The following is a 17035-nucleotide window of genomic DNA, read 5'->3' as shown; positions in this document are numbered from 1 at the left end:
CCCTTTAAATATCATGCACTCACCCTCAAGTTGTTCCAAACCTGTATGAATTTCTTCTGCTGAACACAAAAGAAGATATTTTGAAGAATATGGGTGTTTTGTGTCATACAGGTTTGGAACAACTTGAGGGTGAGTAAATGATGACAGAATTTTCATTTTTGGTGAACTATCCCTTTAACTTCAATTAAGGGAAATCTCTCATTGTAAGATATGTCATAATGTGCATAAAAATGATTCCTGAATCCAACATTGCATGTTTGTGTGTGGGCAGACGGCGTACCCCTTGATTGACAGTATAGATCCTCAAGGATTTGTGATGTACCGGCTCTTTCGGGATGCCACACGCTACATGGAGGGCCACCATGTTAAGGTAAACTTCACAGTCTGTAGATCTGCTTCTCAGTACCACGCTTTGTTGGTGATGTGCGCAAACTCACTCTCAGTATTTAGGACACTTCTCTGTTCCTGTAAACAGTGTCCGGCACTTACCGTAATGTTCATCTGTCTGGTATTTCACCCCTACATGTCCACAAGTTGTTTTAGTTGCATCAAAATCATTTGAGATAAGCCATATGTCGTAAAACGCTGAAATACTTTTTTCGCCTTCTGAAAGAAGTTGCTTTTCTGACCATATGTTATGTTTTCTTGTACAGATGTTAATAGTTTGATCTTAAAAAAGACAAGTACCGGGGAAACCCATTCGTAGTTTCAAAATGTGTTTGCAATCCGGATTTAGTGACAGAACCATTTGTAATAAGGAAGTTAGTAAATGGTTCTGAGTAAAACTCCTCCATATGAATGTAATACAGTATGGTCTGATCTTATTGCTCAAGATCCCTGCCTCATAGACCCCCTCTCCTGAGTGACCCGGGCAACATTATGGCGCGATGCCCCCCCGTGTCTCTGCTGCATGCCGTCCTTCTGTTCGCCCATTGATTTCCCCACTGCTATGTCCTTATTCTTTTTTTCTTTTCTCAACAGCCCAAGACAATAGCAGTTTTTTCCCCTCCTTCTCTCCTCCTCCTCCGTTCTCAGGCCTCATTAACCTTCTGCCCCCTCCTTTTTCCTTCGTTAGGCCGTCCGTCGTTACCTAAGCTTTCTCCTCATTAGGCTTATGAATGGTGCACATCTAACGCTTAAGATCTAATTTACAATTCCATTATAGCGTAAATTATATCAGTTTTTAGCATCCATGGTTATATGGACTATACAGTGTCAAATGTTGCTGGAGGTTATTATATAAAATTTATGTATTCTTTATTACACACAAGTTTAGGGTCTTTTTTTTTTTTTAAGAAATTAATTCTTTTATTCAGCAAGGATGCATTAAATTGTTCGAAAGATACAGACATTTATAATGTAACAAAAGATTTCGATTTCAAATAAATACTGTTCTTTCAAACATTCTATTCATTAAATAATTTAAAAAAAGTTTCTTGAGCAGCAAATCAGCATATTAGAATTATTTCTGAAGGATCATGTGACCCTGAAGAGTGGAGTAATGATGCTGAAAATTCAGCTTTGCCATCACAGGTATAAATTATATTTTAAAATATATTAAAATAGAAAACACACCAACCTCAAACTTTTTAACAGTAGTGTATAAAACATTCAAAATGTATTTATTTAACTCTGTGTCCTTGATTGCATACTGTTAAAATACTATTATTAATCTCAAGATATTACATTTAAACTTGCAGAACATGTGTGGATTAAAACAAATTAGAGCAAACATCTTTTCTAATTAAAATTTTTTCAAAATTAGAATTTTTTTTTGTAATAACAAACCATTTTATAATTTTACGGCAAATAACTGACAAAATTAAATAAAATAAAAAATACTAAATAAATAAATCTTTCATTAAAGTGAATTTAAGCATCTCAATATAGTACACTATGAAAAATAGATAATCATTATGAGATTTGCAAAAAAATACATTAAAGTGTTTTTAAATTTTAAGTGAACATTGCATGAAGGCAAAGGTATCCAGCCTTAATTATTGTTAATGTGCCGAATTGAAACCATTTTCTATTCTTACAGTCACGCTACTTGGTAGCTGCTTAGTGCTCGTACAGAAGTAGACATGTGTGTATGCATGCGTATTTGTGCAGTAGGTCTTTGCTCCGGTCACATTTCACCACTGCCTGTCTGGCCTTGTCCACCAGACCCCCATCAGCACTCTCTCTCCATCCACCTTCTGCCAACCCACGTTTATTTCACTCTGCTTCACCCTTCTCTCCTCTCTCTCCCCTCCCTCACCTCCCATCTGGCCCTCAAAAGCGGGAGGGGGAAGGTGAAAACAAATGCAGTTGAATGAGTTTCCTTTTGAAGAATTAAGAAGGAAAAACTTTAAAAGCTGAAGATGAAGCTAGAATAAATGACTAAAACAATTAGTAACAAAAACGTGACATGACAGGAAATTACACTGAAAGGAAATTCTACAGCGCCATGATGAATTTAGGACCAGCATGAACTTGATCGCTTTGAGTGATGCATGAAGGAAGAGTTCCTTGGTATTTATATGAAACTCAAGAATGTGCTCAGTTGCCCAGGATGGCCTTTCTGTAGGGCCATATGATTTACGCAATACAGAAAATGCAGACTGAAACGTGCAATACAATCATAAAAATGGAGCTTAAAGTATTACCCAGAATTTGGCAAATTTTGGATGAGTAACTTAATCAAATTGCAATATGGACTAGTGTGTGCCATTGTTAAAGCGCAAAAGAATGATATTTAAATCTAAAGTCTGCATGTTCTGCAAGTGATCGCACCGGCGCCTCCATGTCATGCAGTAAGCGCGCTCTCCACACAACACTTGGATATGTGCCAAATAATAGCACACATTTATCTAGGTTAATGTTAGAGCAAGTGGACTTGTAAACTTGCTACTACTTTCATGTTTCAAGTGATAAGCCATATTTGAGGTCGATGAATGATGGGCGAATGTTTCCTGCCGTGATTTCGCCACTTCCTGTGGAGGTTTTTTTTTTTTTTTTCTGTGACTAACTGACTAATACCAATTTTGGTCAACAATGCCTCATCTCGTCGACTAATGGTTAGTCAACTATTAGGGGACATCCCTAATAAATAACAACACCAGTAAGTTAGGTTATGTACTACTATTTTACACTATTTCTGAATGTAATAAAATGCGACTTATTTGTTTTGTTTTTTCCCCTCAACAATGCAATTTGTTGTTTTTTTAATTCAGTTAATTAGACATGCTTTTTGATTACTAAAATTTAATGGTACACTATGTAACTTTTGGCCCTCTAGCTGTTAAAAAACAAAACTGCATGCATTTTGCGGAAGAACATTGTTTTGGTTGTGCTTCGCCTCTGCTAATTCTTGTTTTATTACAAGCTCAGTGTCTGTTGCGTTCCCTTTTGCCAGCAAGTTTTTTTAAAAAGAAAGGTGATTTCCTGGAGGTTCGAGATTTAGCGTTCTTCATATGAACCTTTCTCGCTCATTGCGACAACTAATCTATGCCACTCTCACACCATACACACCTCAAAGTAATCAAAGCGCATGTACGCAATTTCCCGCAAAAACCATCCTGCCCGATTTAAAATATAAAGCGTTATAAAAAGCATAGTGAATCAGGGTAAGACAAAAACATGTATTGGAAGAAGGATTGATGTATTGACTCATAGTGTAAAATGAACACATTTTAAATAATATAACTTTTTATTTTTTTGTTAGTTTATCTTTAATTTAACCATTAAAATGAGTCCAGAAAAATTCAAATGAAAGAAATTAAATTTGAGAAATTAAAACTGATTTCATAGGACCCTTCCTTTCTCTGAACTGTTTCATACAGATATGACACCAGTAGATGCTGCTCCCTCCCCCAGCTGAGGTCCTCGGCACAGATAGGGGGGCGGGCTGGGCTTTGATTGGCAGGTGCGTAGCGTGGCACGTGCGTATAGTCAGCGGCACGCTTCCTCCGGCTCGTGCTCCAATGTTTTACCTGGGGAATTGAAGAGACTCTTTGACTCGGCAACATGACACTCTTATGCCCAGCTGCGTTACACAGCTCTGCTCACACACCCACACTGAAGATCAAATACACACTAGCTACATAAACGTACTAATTATCGTTCGGTTTCACATTTTGAATGAGATTTGGACGCCATAATCCATAAAAATCTCATTATTTATACATGCACGCTCATACACTCAATAACAAATACACTAAAACACACACTCGCACTCCCGGTGGGGTTTGGGTGTGTCTCATAGGGAAAGCAGATGCGGGTAATTTATTGTAAATGCTGCGGAGTGTGCCGCCGTCAAGAGGGGTTTCCTTTCGGGGCCCCTCCATCTCTCTCGCACACGCAACTTTTTTCAGTCTCTCGGGGGGATGCTGATGACCTCAGTGATAGAGAGAGTGCAGCGTCCCTGTCCATCTGCTCTGTAGGACCACCACTGAGACAGCTGGCCCAGAGAGAGTGCGTGTTTTTGTGTGAGCAAGAGAGCGAGCACTAGGGGCAATGGGCTGGTGTTAAGTCTTTGCACCCCTCCACAAATGCATAGGTGTAAATATGGTTCACATCAGTGTCACACAAATGTTGGGGGGTGTGAGAGGTCACATTTAACCTCAATTTGTATGTATAGCTGTGATAAGTAGACTGGACCTAGTTTGCTAGATGTCAGGCCTGTTGAAGCAATAAAAGTCACTGTACCACACAGCCTCAAGTGTGTTTTTTTTTGTTTTTTTTATGTTAACAACAGCAATATGATTAAATAATGCAATGTTCAATATGTATTAAGATAGCAATATAAGAAATATGAAATATGTGACCCTGGACCACAAAACCAGTCATAAGTTGCACGAGTATATTTGTAGCAATAGCCAACAATACACGGTCGATTTTTCTTTTATGCCAAAAATCATAAGGATATTAAGTAAAGATCATGTTCCATGAAGATATTTTGTGAATTTCCTAACGTAAATATATCAAATTTATTTTTATGAGTGGATATGCATTGCTAAGGACTTAATTTGGACAACTTTAAAGGTGATTTTCTTAATATTTTGATTTTTTTTTTTCTCTGCACCCTCAGATTCCAGATTCTCAAATAGTTGTATCTCAGCCAAATATCCTTACAAACCATACATCAATGGAAAGCTTATTTATTTAGCTTTCAGATGATGTATAAATTTAGATTTAAAAAAAATTAACCCTTATGACTGGTTTTGTGGTCCCAGGTCACATATTATAAAGAGTATAAAATTATAAAAATGTGTGTATATTTATTTATGTGTGTGTGTGTGTATATATATATATATATATATATATACAGCATTTTTTTTAAATGTACAAAATGTCATTTTAAATGACTACTTATTTTTAGATTCTTAATTTTTTTGTAATTTGACAGACTGGCAGATAGAATATTAATTTATCATCTAATGTGTGTGTGCATTAAATGTTAGATATATTTTATTTGTAGATATTCTTATTTTATATTTAAATTTTAACATTATTAAATATTTTAAGATTTTAATTTATTCTTTTGTTTTTATTAATATACATTTTTATACATTTATTATTTATAGTTTGAGGTTTAAATCTGGGGTGTTTTTCCATCTAAGCATTTTTAATTCCATTTGTTTTTTTAAACAAAGTAAATAAATGATATTCACTTATGACTGTCTTGCAGGACGTGTCATGTTTGAACAGAGACACCTCTAAAGTCATTGTGGTGGACTGTAAGCGAGAGGCCTTCGGTCTACAGCCTTTCAACGGTTTGGCGCTGCGCAAGTGGGATGGCAACTCAGAGGATCGCACGCTCTATGACTTGGCTGCCTTCCTTAAAAGTGAGTACGCATGTGTGGAGCAAACAGATGTTGTCGATTGTATAGTTCATTTGTACAACTCAATTAATCTTGTATATGTTGTGTAGCTATTGCCATCAGTGGAGTGGAGGATGTGCGTTCAGTATTAGAGAACTACGCCCATGAGGAAGACCCTATTGAAGCTTTCAAAAGAAGACAAGCACAGCTTGCACAGGTACTCATCACATTTTCTTTTTCCCTGTCAGATGTCATATTTAGTGGTGTTTGCTCATATTTCATGAATATGTTTGCACATCCAGGAAGAAGAACAGAGACTTTCGGAGCTTGCGCAACAGAAGAAACAGGGACTTTCATTAGGTACCATCGCAGGTCGTTTCTTTTCTCGGAAGCAGCAGTGAGGACTCGTCCTGCTCACACCCACCTTAGACAGTCCCACCTCGACTGTGACCAGCCATTGAGAAATAAAGGTCAAAGTCAGAAAGGTGGACGGTGTATGTGGGCGGGAGGGGAGAATGGGAGCAGAAGGACATGTGTGGAAAAACATCCAATCGGCTACACTGACGGGATGCTACCTTGTTATAAGGGTTGGGATAGGAGCGAGCGACTCCAAAAGACGTTTCATTCCTGTGGAAGATGGCACTTCCTGGACAGCAGACACACAGATATGGTGCCCTCATGTATGATCTCACTGATTAGAACTTGTTTCAGGGTGGTTGGACTTGTTCCCGTCCACTTCTATGGCTCCCTTATCTCTGCAAGAGCAAAGAACTGCATAGCACCACATGAACTGAAAAACTGATCTCGTTTCCATCACATAGGCCCCACTTCAAACCCATAATTGATGCTGTAGGCAATAGCCTGATGTTAGACTTCCATAAGGTCTGCTCAGCACATGGCACATGAATCAAAACCTTAGATCTGTGTTCATGCTGTCAGCGAGACTGTCTTTGTCATGGTGATACTGTTGCGGTGTGTTGAGGAGAACCTCTCAAATAAAGCCAGCTCATTTTCACAAACGGTCCGTCATGTCTGAAGATGTGCTTGTGGAATCTTCTTTGTATTGCTTATGTTGTGAAACACACAGAATATCTCCAATAAACAAACCATAACAATGTGTGTGAGGTGTGATGTCATGGTATTTTATTTTCTATGCCGAAAGGTCTGATCCATAGCAAATCTGCTTTCATTACCTGACAAACTGTAGTTTATCATAAATAATAATCAGTTGTTAAATATGGCAGGTAGTTGAGATGTGAACCTAAATCGTGAAGTTTCTTCTGGAACACATTTGAGTATTGCACTTAATATACAAAGACTTTTTTTATTATTTAAAAAAGCACATCTGGCACAAATCAAATAATAATAAAAAAATATATATAAAATGCATATTATGCAATTTTATTCAGTGCAATCAAAATATTGAGATGACACTTCATTTTGTAATTTCTTGCCATTTCAAATACTGTTCTGTGCAAAGGTTTTTGATATAAAAATATTGTAATATTACAAATTTCTTTAAACAATATCAGACTTGAAAGAATTAGATGGTTGAATGTAACTAATGGTACTTGTAGGCCCCGCTTAGTCTAAGCCAGGATTAAGCCTTAGATCAATTATGGCATTTAAGTAGCTTTTATAAACGTTCAATTGGAAAAAAAAAACATTACTGGTGTGCATCTTGAGACAAAATGATGGCAGTGACATATTTTAAGATCTGTCAGTACAAGTTACTTTCTGTTACAAAAGCTCAAACATGCATTTTAGTCTAGGACTAGCTTAAGCCTTGTCTATGAAACCGGGGGGTAGTGTTGCACAAATATTAAAATTAAATTTGAAAAAGATCTCTCTAATAGCAGCAACTATGTAAACAAAAGTCATTTAGACTTGTTTGTGTTCCTTTTTCTTGTGTGAATTAGAATCTAGCACTAAATCAGTTTCTTCTACCATTAACTTCTCGATTTTAGTGCACTTAAAATAACACCCACACCCACATAATGTGGATAACCTCTCTGACCGACCGATGCCCCAGCAGCACGCTTCAGAACGCACACAATTTGAGGCAATTGAGAGACAGAATGCGAGGTGTTAAACTTTTGTCAATGTCACACCTTTGCGCTTGACAGACGGACACGTGCCATTATGTCCTTGTGGTAACCACTGAATAGCACAAAACGTCTGTCTGGCCTCTGCAAATCCAGACCATGTCAAGCAGAAAACGCAATCCATTAATTGCTCCTAATAAAACATTAAAACAATTGATAAACTTCTTTTTCACATGATAACGTGTAACTGCAAAGTCTGACGAGCTTTAAATGCATCATTTAGAGTCGAACAAAAACGTGATTAAGATAAATTCAGTAACCGCTCCGAGTGTATTTGATTCACTACAAAAAAAATGACTCGTGGGAGTCGTTCGTTTGATAGCGACGCTGCATGTCTACGATTCATTTAAAAGAAATAACTCATAAAAGTCATCCGCTCGGGAGTCGAACTACCCTGGTCACGAAAAGAACAAGCTTATATTTCGGAAATCTCACTTTATACATCGCACTGTATATTTTTTGATTCACTAAAAAGAACCAGCTGACAAGAGTTTGTTCGCGAACTTAAGTTCATAATGTAGGAGTAGTAGGCCTAGCCTGCAGTGATTCGCCTGTAGCTTACAGTGCGATGAACAGAAAGTCAGTTCACTCAGTATTTTTTAACGGAACCTGTTCTGAAAATATCTCAAATCTCGGAAAGTGTGTATACAAGTGTGGCACACCTGTAGAAACTGTTTTCCCTGACCAATTAAATTAAGTCGCCAGGCCCAGAACAGACTTTTCCCAAAGGTGTGAACAAATGACATGCGAATAAAGTGACACCTCAGAGCATCATACACGTGCAGGGAGCCTGGGAACCGGTCTGCGTCGGGCACTGCGTGTCGCACTTCACACCTTGGAAGAGGGGCACCAATTCACATTTATGGTTGCGCCTTCTGCCACAGGCTAACACCTCACCATAACTGTCGCCATGTGTCATTTCACCCCCATGTGCCAATCCTCCTCCTCCTCCCAGAACTCACTAGCACCCACAGACACGCTTTATCTCAGCCAGCGCGACGACTCTTGCACCGTTTGGATGTTGGACACGTGGATGGGAAAGTGTTAATCACGGGCGCGCGAAGAAAACATCTCGTGCTTAATTTTGGAAGCCGCAAAAAAAGCAGGCGATGAAACCATTACAGTGGTGACTTTATTACACTTATTAATGTCCCCGGGGAAAGGGGGTTGGTGTAAGTTTGATCTATCATTCACCTATATCAGGAAACATCAGAGATGCAGCATGCGCGTCTTCGATTGGTCCAGATGGCTATTGATTTTGTGACTTTTTCCCGCTTTCCCCTCATCACTCTCTTTGTCAAATGAACATAATGGGCACACGACACCTATTTTGCTGAACATGTACCCCATAGCGCGCATCAATACGAGCTTGGGCACGCATCAAAGAACGGGGCCAGGTCAAAAAAAGTTAAGCTTTCTCTGTTATTAGGCTATAAGTTACTTTACTACACGGTAATATATAGCCTACATATACAGGCACTACTGTCAAATTTTACTTAAATATTTACCTTAAAATGTAAATACACATTTTTAAATACAAAAACAAACATATATATATATATATATATATATATATATATATCCAAAATATATATCCAAAATCCAAAATAAAAGTTTGTGTTTACATAATATATGTGTGTGTGTGCTGTGTATAATTAGGCTATTATGTGTATATAAATATATAATATATAGGTGTGTATTTAAATATACAAAATAAGTATACACAGAACACACATATATTAGCCTATATGTAAACACAAACTTTTATTTTGAATGCGATTATTCGTGATTAATTGTTTTCCCGGCAATAGCCTATATATTTATAAAAAAAACTCTACTGTCAAATTTTACTTATATATTCACCTTAAAATGTAGATACATAGGCCTATACATATTTGTTAATACAAAAACGAAGTAAAAAATGACTAAAATGCTAAAATTATTGTGAAACTAGGCTATTAAGTAGGCCTATGCAGTTGAATTATTAAGTAAAAATATAAATCGCCTTATTTGTGGCGAAAGAACATTAAAATGTTACCATTTTGATTTGGTTTTCATTTGTGTATAAGAGTGTTTATGTAACATTTTATGTTCCTTTATGCTTACTGTTTGAAAGGCTATAATTTTGTTGAACTATAGCCATAAGTCATCGTGCGGCTTTCCAGCTGTTATCAATACACTTTACAGTAACAAACTCAATTTAAATCGCTGGAATAGGTTGGTAGCCTATATTAACATTAGCTTTTATCACTTAATGACATTATATTGTTGCATTAAACCACTAAAGTGTGTTATTCAACCAAGCGCCATGATTCGCCTATTCAAGTGATTTACTTGCTTTTCTTGTTTACACAGATAATAACTCTTGTTTACGTATTCATCTTTGTGTTGATCAGAAGCCAAGAAACCAGACTGTCTTAATAATTGTCCGACAATAAATTAACAATAGAGGTCCTTCTTAACCCCCTAATCACAGTGCCGTCCAGTAGGCAAAGCGTGCCTGGGGTAAAGATGGGGCCAGCGGAGGCACGCGCTGCTCTCATTAGAATCACAATAGAAAATCACTAAAGCACGAGCAACAGTTTGGAACGCTGCTCATTGTTCGCGTGTCTCCTCTGTTTACCCTTAGCATGTCCCAAAACAGAACGACAGAACCTTCGTTTAATACTGTGACGTTAATGAATGGAATTTTTACCTGATCTTCTTAATTTTGTGTTTCTGCTCGCGATAACATTTCAGTAAACTTTGATATATCATGCAAATTATATGGGGTTATTAAAATACACTTAATTAATATAAAGACATTAAAGAAGAACAGATATACATATTTTCGTGTGTGTTTATATGCCAATATCAACAAGAAAGCGCGCAAACACAGTGCGCAGGTGCAAGGATTATCATACAGCTGTATAGAGTGCCCCCCTCCCTCCCAGCACCCGTACACACACTCTTACTGCAGAAAGCAATTATCTGCAATCTTAAATGCTCTGCGCAACCCCCACCATTTCACCCTCTTTACCAAAGACCTACAATCCAAACCCAAGATAACAAAAGAGCCCTCCGGATCTTTCCAGGGCACAATAAAGCGCTTGCCGGTTTAACGACTCACACGCGTCAGGACAATTACAGATTTTAGGGCTGAATAAAATGGGATGTGCAGATCCCCTCCACCCCCACCCCCCTTCCGCGATCAGTTGCGAACATTAATTCTCAAGACGAAAACAAACTTTTAGAGAATTGCGTGGCACGCGACATCGAAGAAAATACTAAAATGTGCATAAATGGTTGAAGACATTAAATTTTTTTCACATCCTTAAAACTATGGCAAGTTTAATAACACTCCAAACAGCTGTTTATTAAGCTATTTTTCCTATATATCTTAGGAACACAGTGTGGAACAATTTCCACAAGAAAAAAAAATAATAAAAAAAAGAAGTGATTTGGCTTTTGAATTTATTTATAAACCAATGTGATAACAGTGTTAATATTTAACTAATTTGTTACCAGCATAAGTTTCCAAACGCCTGTGTCGTGTACAGTTTATGTTGTTCTGTAATATCTCATTTACTATGAAATGAACGTAAAGCGTCAAGGGATCATTAAAGAAATCCAAAGCACATTTTATGACTTTTTTATTTGCATAGGCTAAGTCACGCCCCCTTTTTGGCTTGCTATTTAAACCCCACGCGCTGCTCACACTCCACGAAAGGTATAACTGACGGGTCCAAAGTCTCCTGGAGCAAGAAATCTGTTTATCTTTGATTTGTAAGCTCCAACTTTACGATTTTTTTTTAAATAGTTAATTCGTTTAGCTTTGCAGTCCGACATTCTTTTTCAACTAGCCAACTTTTTCCTTAAATCGTGGATACCACTTCAAACATTCATATCGGACTACCCTTGCAGTCTGCTATCGTTCAGTAGCAGACAAGAAGATCCAAAATGGCTTGTGTTTTATTAACGTGTTTTTTAATTTTGTTATCAGCGCATTTGGTGAGTATTTCACACTTATTTGAATGTAAGCCGCTTCTTTGACCAGAGTTTTCACAGAGTGCTAATCCTAGTCCTGTTTTATTACCTCAGGCTGAACCATCCGGTGTGTTTGAGTTGAAAGTGCACTCTTTCACAAGCACAAGCAGTGTGTGTAAACAGTCCGAAGACTGCCAGATCTTTTTCCGCGTTTGCCTGAAACACTTGCAAGACATCATTTTACCTGAGCCGCCGTGCACTTACGGCACTGGAATGACAGACATATTCAGCGCAAACTCCATCTCCAGCAGCGCGCATATCCGCGTGCCTTTCAATTTCAAGTGGCCGGTGAGTAGCTGACTATTCATTATCACTTCTTATGTATGTATGCACGTATAATTCATATTTAACAAAGTTTTCTGTCATTACAGGGAAACGTCTCGCTGATAATCGAAGCCTGGAACGCAGAGTCCTCTGACCAGTCAACAGGTATGCGCCGCACTTGACTTTTGCCTCACCTGTTTCAGTAGTTTACAAAATATGTATTCGTTGCGCAAGCTTCTGTATTTAACAAATATTTGATTTGATTTATATTTCAGAGAATATCAACAACATGATCAGCCGTTTGGCCACCAAAAGAAGACTCGGTATCGGTGAGGACTGGTTCCAGGACGTGCATCGTGGAGAGCAAAGCCAGATGGGCTTTTCTTATCGCGTCGTTTGTGATGAATTCTACCACGGCGAGGAATGCTCGGATTTCTGCCGCCCACGGAATGACGCGTTCGGGCACTTCAACTGTGACGCCGCTGGAAACAGAACTTGCCTGCCTGGATGGAAAGGCGATTATTGCGCTGAACGTAAGTGTTTTCGAATTATTATGTTGCACATAGAGATATGATGATTTCAATAAATAAATGAATCAGCAAACAGAACGCGGGCAAGTTCAACGGCTTCTTACGGCCACATACAACTTCTAAGTTTGCTTTTGTTCACTGTAACAATAGAAGCAAAGAGCATGATTTAACAAGGACACGCGTTGAAACCTAATATGCCTGGCCTTCCGTGAAAAAGGCGGCATGTGTTTCTTTTGTGTGTCTCCCAGCTGCTTAGTTTAGTACTTAACAAATACTTGATGTGCCTGAGCCTCTAGAAAGGGGGGGTTGTTTTATGATGCCAGTCATTCTAATGTCCCCCTTTTTCACCCTCTCCCTTTTAAACAGCCATCTGCTCGTCTGGCTGTAGTGAGGAGCATGGTTATTGTGAGGCCCCCGGTGAGTGCAAGTGCCGCCTTGGGTGGGAAGGCCCCCTCTGCGACAAGTGCCAGCGATACCCGGGGTGCCTGCATGGCACCTGCAACCAGCCCTTTCAGTGCACTTGCAAGGAAGGCTGGGGCGGCCTGTTCTGCAACGAGGATCTGAACTTCTGCACCAATCACAAGCCCTGCATGAACGACGCCACCTGTACCAACACGGGCCAGGGCAGCTACACCTGCATCTGCAAGCCAGGCTTCAGTGGCAAGACCTGCGAGATTGAGACCAACGAGTGCGACAGCAATCCGTGCAAGAACGGAGGCAGTTGCAACGTAAGCAGCCGTTTATGACGCTACGCTCGAGTCTTATCCTTTCTTGTCTTTGGAGGAGCTCGAACGTTAATGGCTTTTGCTTTTTCTTCTCAGGACCAGGTGAACGATTACATCTGCTCATGCCCTCAAGGCTTCTACGGGAAGAACTGCGAGGTCAGCGCCATGACCTGTGCCGATGGACCCTGCTTCAATGGAGGAACCTGCATGGAAAAGGGAACCGGTGGCTACTCCTGCCTCTGCCCTGCCAGTTACACGGGCTCCAACTGTGAGAAGAAAATCGACCGGTGCAGCAGCGACCCCTGTGCTAATGGTAAGCATATTTTCAGCTTATCTTTAGTCCTAAATGCAAAACATCCCAGCAGTTGTGGAGAGAAACAAAGTATTTTTACTTTGTTAGTGCATTTAAGTGCATTTTTCAAGTATCTGTACTTAACTACATAACTACATTAACTAACTACATCAAAATTCAAGTACTTCTGTACTTTGTACCCAAGTAAAATTGAAAAGTAGTACTTGATACTTTTACTTAAGCAAAAGTACAGAGACCCTAATGAAATATTGCTTAAGTACTCGATTTGTGTACTTCGCCCACCACTGCATTCCAGCGTCCTCCGCCTCAGGCAACATGCTGATGCTTCAGTTTTTTGTTTTGAGATGCATCCACTGTGCATGACGTACTACCCATGCATGATATAAGAGACGCCAGTGAGGCTCTTAAACTGATATGCATAGCAAGATAGAGCTATCATAAAGCAATAGACCTTTCCCAGGGTTATAATCACTCCTTTGCCCTTATTGCTTAGTTCAACTTCCCTCATTTTTAGGCCAATACTTTAACATGGTTTGTGATTTTAACACCCTCCTTGCTTTTTTTTTCTTTAAAGGTGGCCGTTGTCTCGATTTGGGTGACAAACTGACATGCCGATGCCGCCCCGGATTCTCAGGCTCACGTTGCGAAACAAACATCGACGACTGCGCAAGTAACCCCTGCCAAAACGCAGGCACCTGCGTGGATGGCATCAACGGCTTCACCTGCTCGTGCACGCTCGGTTTCTCAGGCAAAGACTGTAGCGTCCGCTCTGACGCCTGCAGTCGCATGCCCTGCGAGAACGGAGGGACCTGCTACACCCACTTCTCCGGACCCGTCTGCAAGTGCCCATCAGGCTTTATGGGCACACGTTGCGAGCATAAATTGAAGCCCACACCTGCGACCAACCCTCCTCTTCCACCGGCTCTGGCGGTCTCATTTACTCTAGGCCTCATCACTCTCACTCTCGTGATCTGCGCCGCCATCGTGGCCCTGAGACAGATGAAACATGGCCGCAACGCCACCTCAACCACCGTACGCAACGATCTGGAGTCCATCAACAACCGTGTGTCCTTGACCCCGTCCTTAGGTAGAGAGAAGGAGGCCTTCCTCATTCCTGGTGGTCCGTTTAAGGTGTCCAATAAGGATGTGGCACTCAGATCTACCACTGTGGACACTCAAACAAATTACAAGCAGAAGATGTTGGACTACAATCTGAGCATTGATGAAAAACCTACAAACAACAAGCTACACATGTAAGTTTATGTTCATGTCGTTGTTTATTTGGTTTTCCGTTTCTGGGCTTTTATTTGATGGCATCAAATGTGCAAATCTAACGTTGATGTGTTCTTCATTTCAGGAAAAACTCTGAGTCTACATTGCTAGTTCCACCTTTGAACTATCCAAAAGAGGGAGTGTATCACCCTGTGTACATCATTCCTGAACACATAGAACAATGTGTATTTGCTACTGAGGTAAGCATCTCCAGACATTTCTCTCATTGTTATTGATCATGATTTCAGTGTGATGCCTTCAAAGAACATACGTTAACAGTTTCCTTCTCTTTTTGTTCTTCTTCTTCAGGTTTAACAGTATTTTTCAATCTGGAGTCCCTTAATCACCGGAGGGCCTGTCCCAAAAATGTTTACAGTCTTAAAGGACAAAAAGAAGACGTGAAGAGAGTATATATTATATCTACATTATATTATTTATTTATTCATGCTGCTCAGTAAAAGGACTACTTTTTGATATGGACAATGATTTTGTGGAGACAAAGCAAGAGGCTTGAAGACTTGCATTATTTGCACTATTTTCTTTTCCTTTTTCCTTTTTTTTTAAATGACCCAAATAGAATTTATATATATTTCATCATATTTAAAATGTACATAACAACAAGAACTCTCTGGAAGAGCTGAGAAGAATCAAGGATTCATTAATCACAAAAGCCTTTAAAAGGAAGAAAACAGACATCCTGAAGTTCATCTTACTCTATGAATCACATGAAGCCCAATCAATCAGCCTTATGGGCGAAGGAGGTGCAACTGAAGGATCTGGAACTGTGACCATGGAGTATTTTATTTTATTTTTTGGATATGGTTCGAAATGCTATTTATAAATGGATCTGTGATGATAAGCAATCAAAGTTATCGAAACTAGCCGTTTAGGCTGTGAACAATGTGAACTAATGTCTTGGGAATCAACAGTTTATTATGGCTGTGATTTTACTTAGTGCCTACAATGGATTTGACTATCAGTGCTGTTCACTCAAACCAAACCCAATCTTGATTAAGTGCCTCATCTTTCAGTGTGTTATAGCTCAATGAAAAAGGTACTCCTTAGAAACACAAAAAAAAAAAAAAAAAAAAAAAAACCTTTTTTAAGTACAGGAGTATGTTTTTCAACAGAAAATGTTTGGGTTGACTTGGGCAAATTGTTTAAACAGCAGTGCATGATGGATGTTGTTGTGTAAAGCTTCCTGTCAACATTCACTGCTGCTAAGCTATTTCCGACATTCCCAAGGCTGGAAAGGACCAGTTGGTTCAAACTGATAGCCTCATCATTGTTAAGATTTCCTTGTTTGTGAAACTCTGCATTAGGGTCTTTTTCAAAAACTAAAAAGTAACATCAAGAGTAAATTTTTCTTCTTTTCTTTTTATTTCCTTTTTTTTTTTTGTATGTGTCATTTGTTTCTCTATATTTTTTTAAACCATTTATACCAAAATAGATACTTTTTATATTTTCATTCCTAATTTAACAATGCAATATTGTACAAAATATTCGTACTATTTAATTGGATTGTAAATAATTTGTATTTATAAAAGATAAATGTATATATGTTTATGTGATGTGCCTTATGTCACAAGGCCAGAAATATATATTTTTTCATACAATAAATCCTGAAATAATTTACTTTGTATCATGACTTGTTTTTCTTCATATGAAACTGATAATACCAGGATGGATCTATTTAAAAACTTTTAGTTTTATTCAGTTTAGACTTGTTTTACCACCTATGGTATAAATGCAACCTCCTAGAATCAATGTCATACCCTATATGAATCAAGGTTTAGAAAAGGGAATTATGTAGACAGCTGTAGCGTACTATTTTCAGGTCAAATTAATCAGAAAGCCTTCCAGTATTAGCTTCGCTAATTCACAAAGTAATTATTGCGTCGTATAACTAGCTTGCCAGCAAGATTTGCTGTTAGCATCTCTCAGTGCTGATAAAGGCAGAGAAAATTGTGAAGGGTTATTAATGGTCCTCAGACAG

General features: G+C 38.8%; 2 protein-coding genes across 2 annotated transcripts in view; both read left to right on the top strand.

Annotated features, from left to right (window-relative positions):
* The window catches only part of timm50 (translocase of inner mitochondrial membrane 50 homolog (S. cerevisiae)), a 28159-nt gene extending 21248 nt beyond the window's left edge, over positions 1-6911 (top strand). Inside the window, exons 8-11 of the mRNA XM_067365251.1 lie at positions 272-370; positions 5672-5828; positions 5915-6021; positions 6107-6911. Coding sequence (XP_067221352.1) covers positions 272-370; positions 5672-5828; positions 5915-6021; positions 6107-6205 — 462 coding nt within the window. The 3' untranslated portion in view covers positions 6206-6911. The remainder of the gene's footprint in view (positions 1-271; positions 371-5671; positions 5829-5914; positions 6022-6106) is intronic.
* A 4719-nt stretch (positions 6912-11630) lies between these two features.
* On the top strand, positions 11631-16654 carry dlc (deltaC). The gene is made up of 9 exons (XM_067365072.1): positions 11631-11899; positions 11990-12223; positions 12307-12364; positions 12475-12732; positions 13096-13457; positions 13551-13767; positions 14342-15020; positions 15125-15239; positions 15349-16654. The coding sequence occupies exons 1-9, from the start codon at positions 11849-11851 to the stop codon at positions 15352-15354; spliced, it is 1980 nt and encodes a 659-aa protein (XP_067221173.1). The 5' UTR covers positions 11631-11848; the 3' UTR covers positions 15355-16654.
* Positions 16655-17035: the final 381 nt, after the last annotated feature.

The sequence above is a fragment of the Chanodichthys erythropterus genome, chromosome 17, assembly GCF_024489055.1.
Source record: "Chanodichthys erythropterus isolate Z2021 chromosome 17, ASM2448905v1, whole genome shotgun sequence".
Lineage (NCBI taxonomy): Eukaryota > Metazoa > Chordata > Actinopteri > Cypriniformes > Xenocyprididae > Chanodichthys > Chanodichthys erythropterus.
Note: the sequence above shows the minus strand (reverse complement) of the source record. Positions and strands in the feature narration are given on the sequence as shown.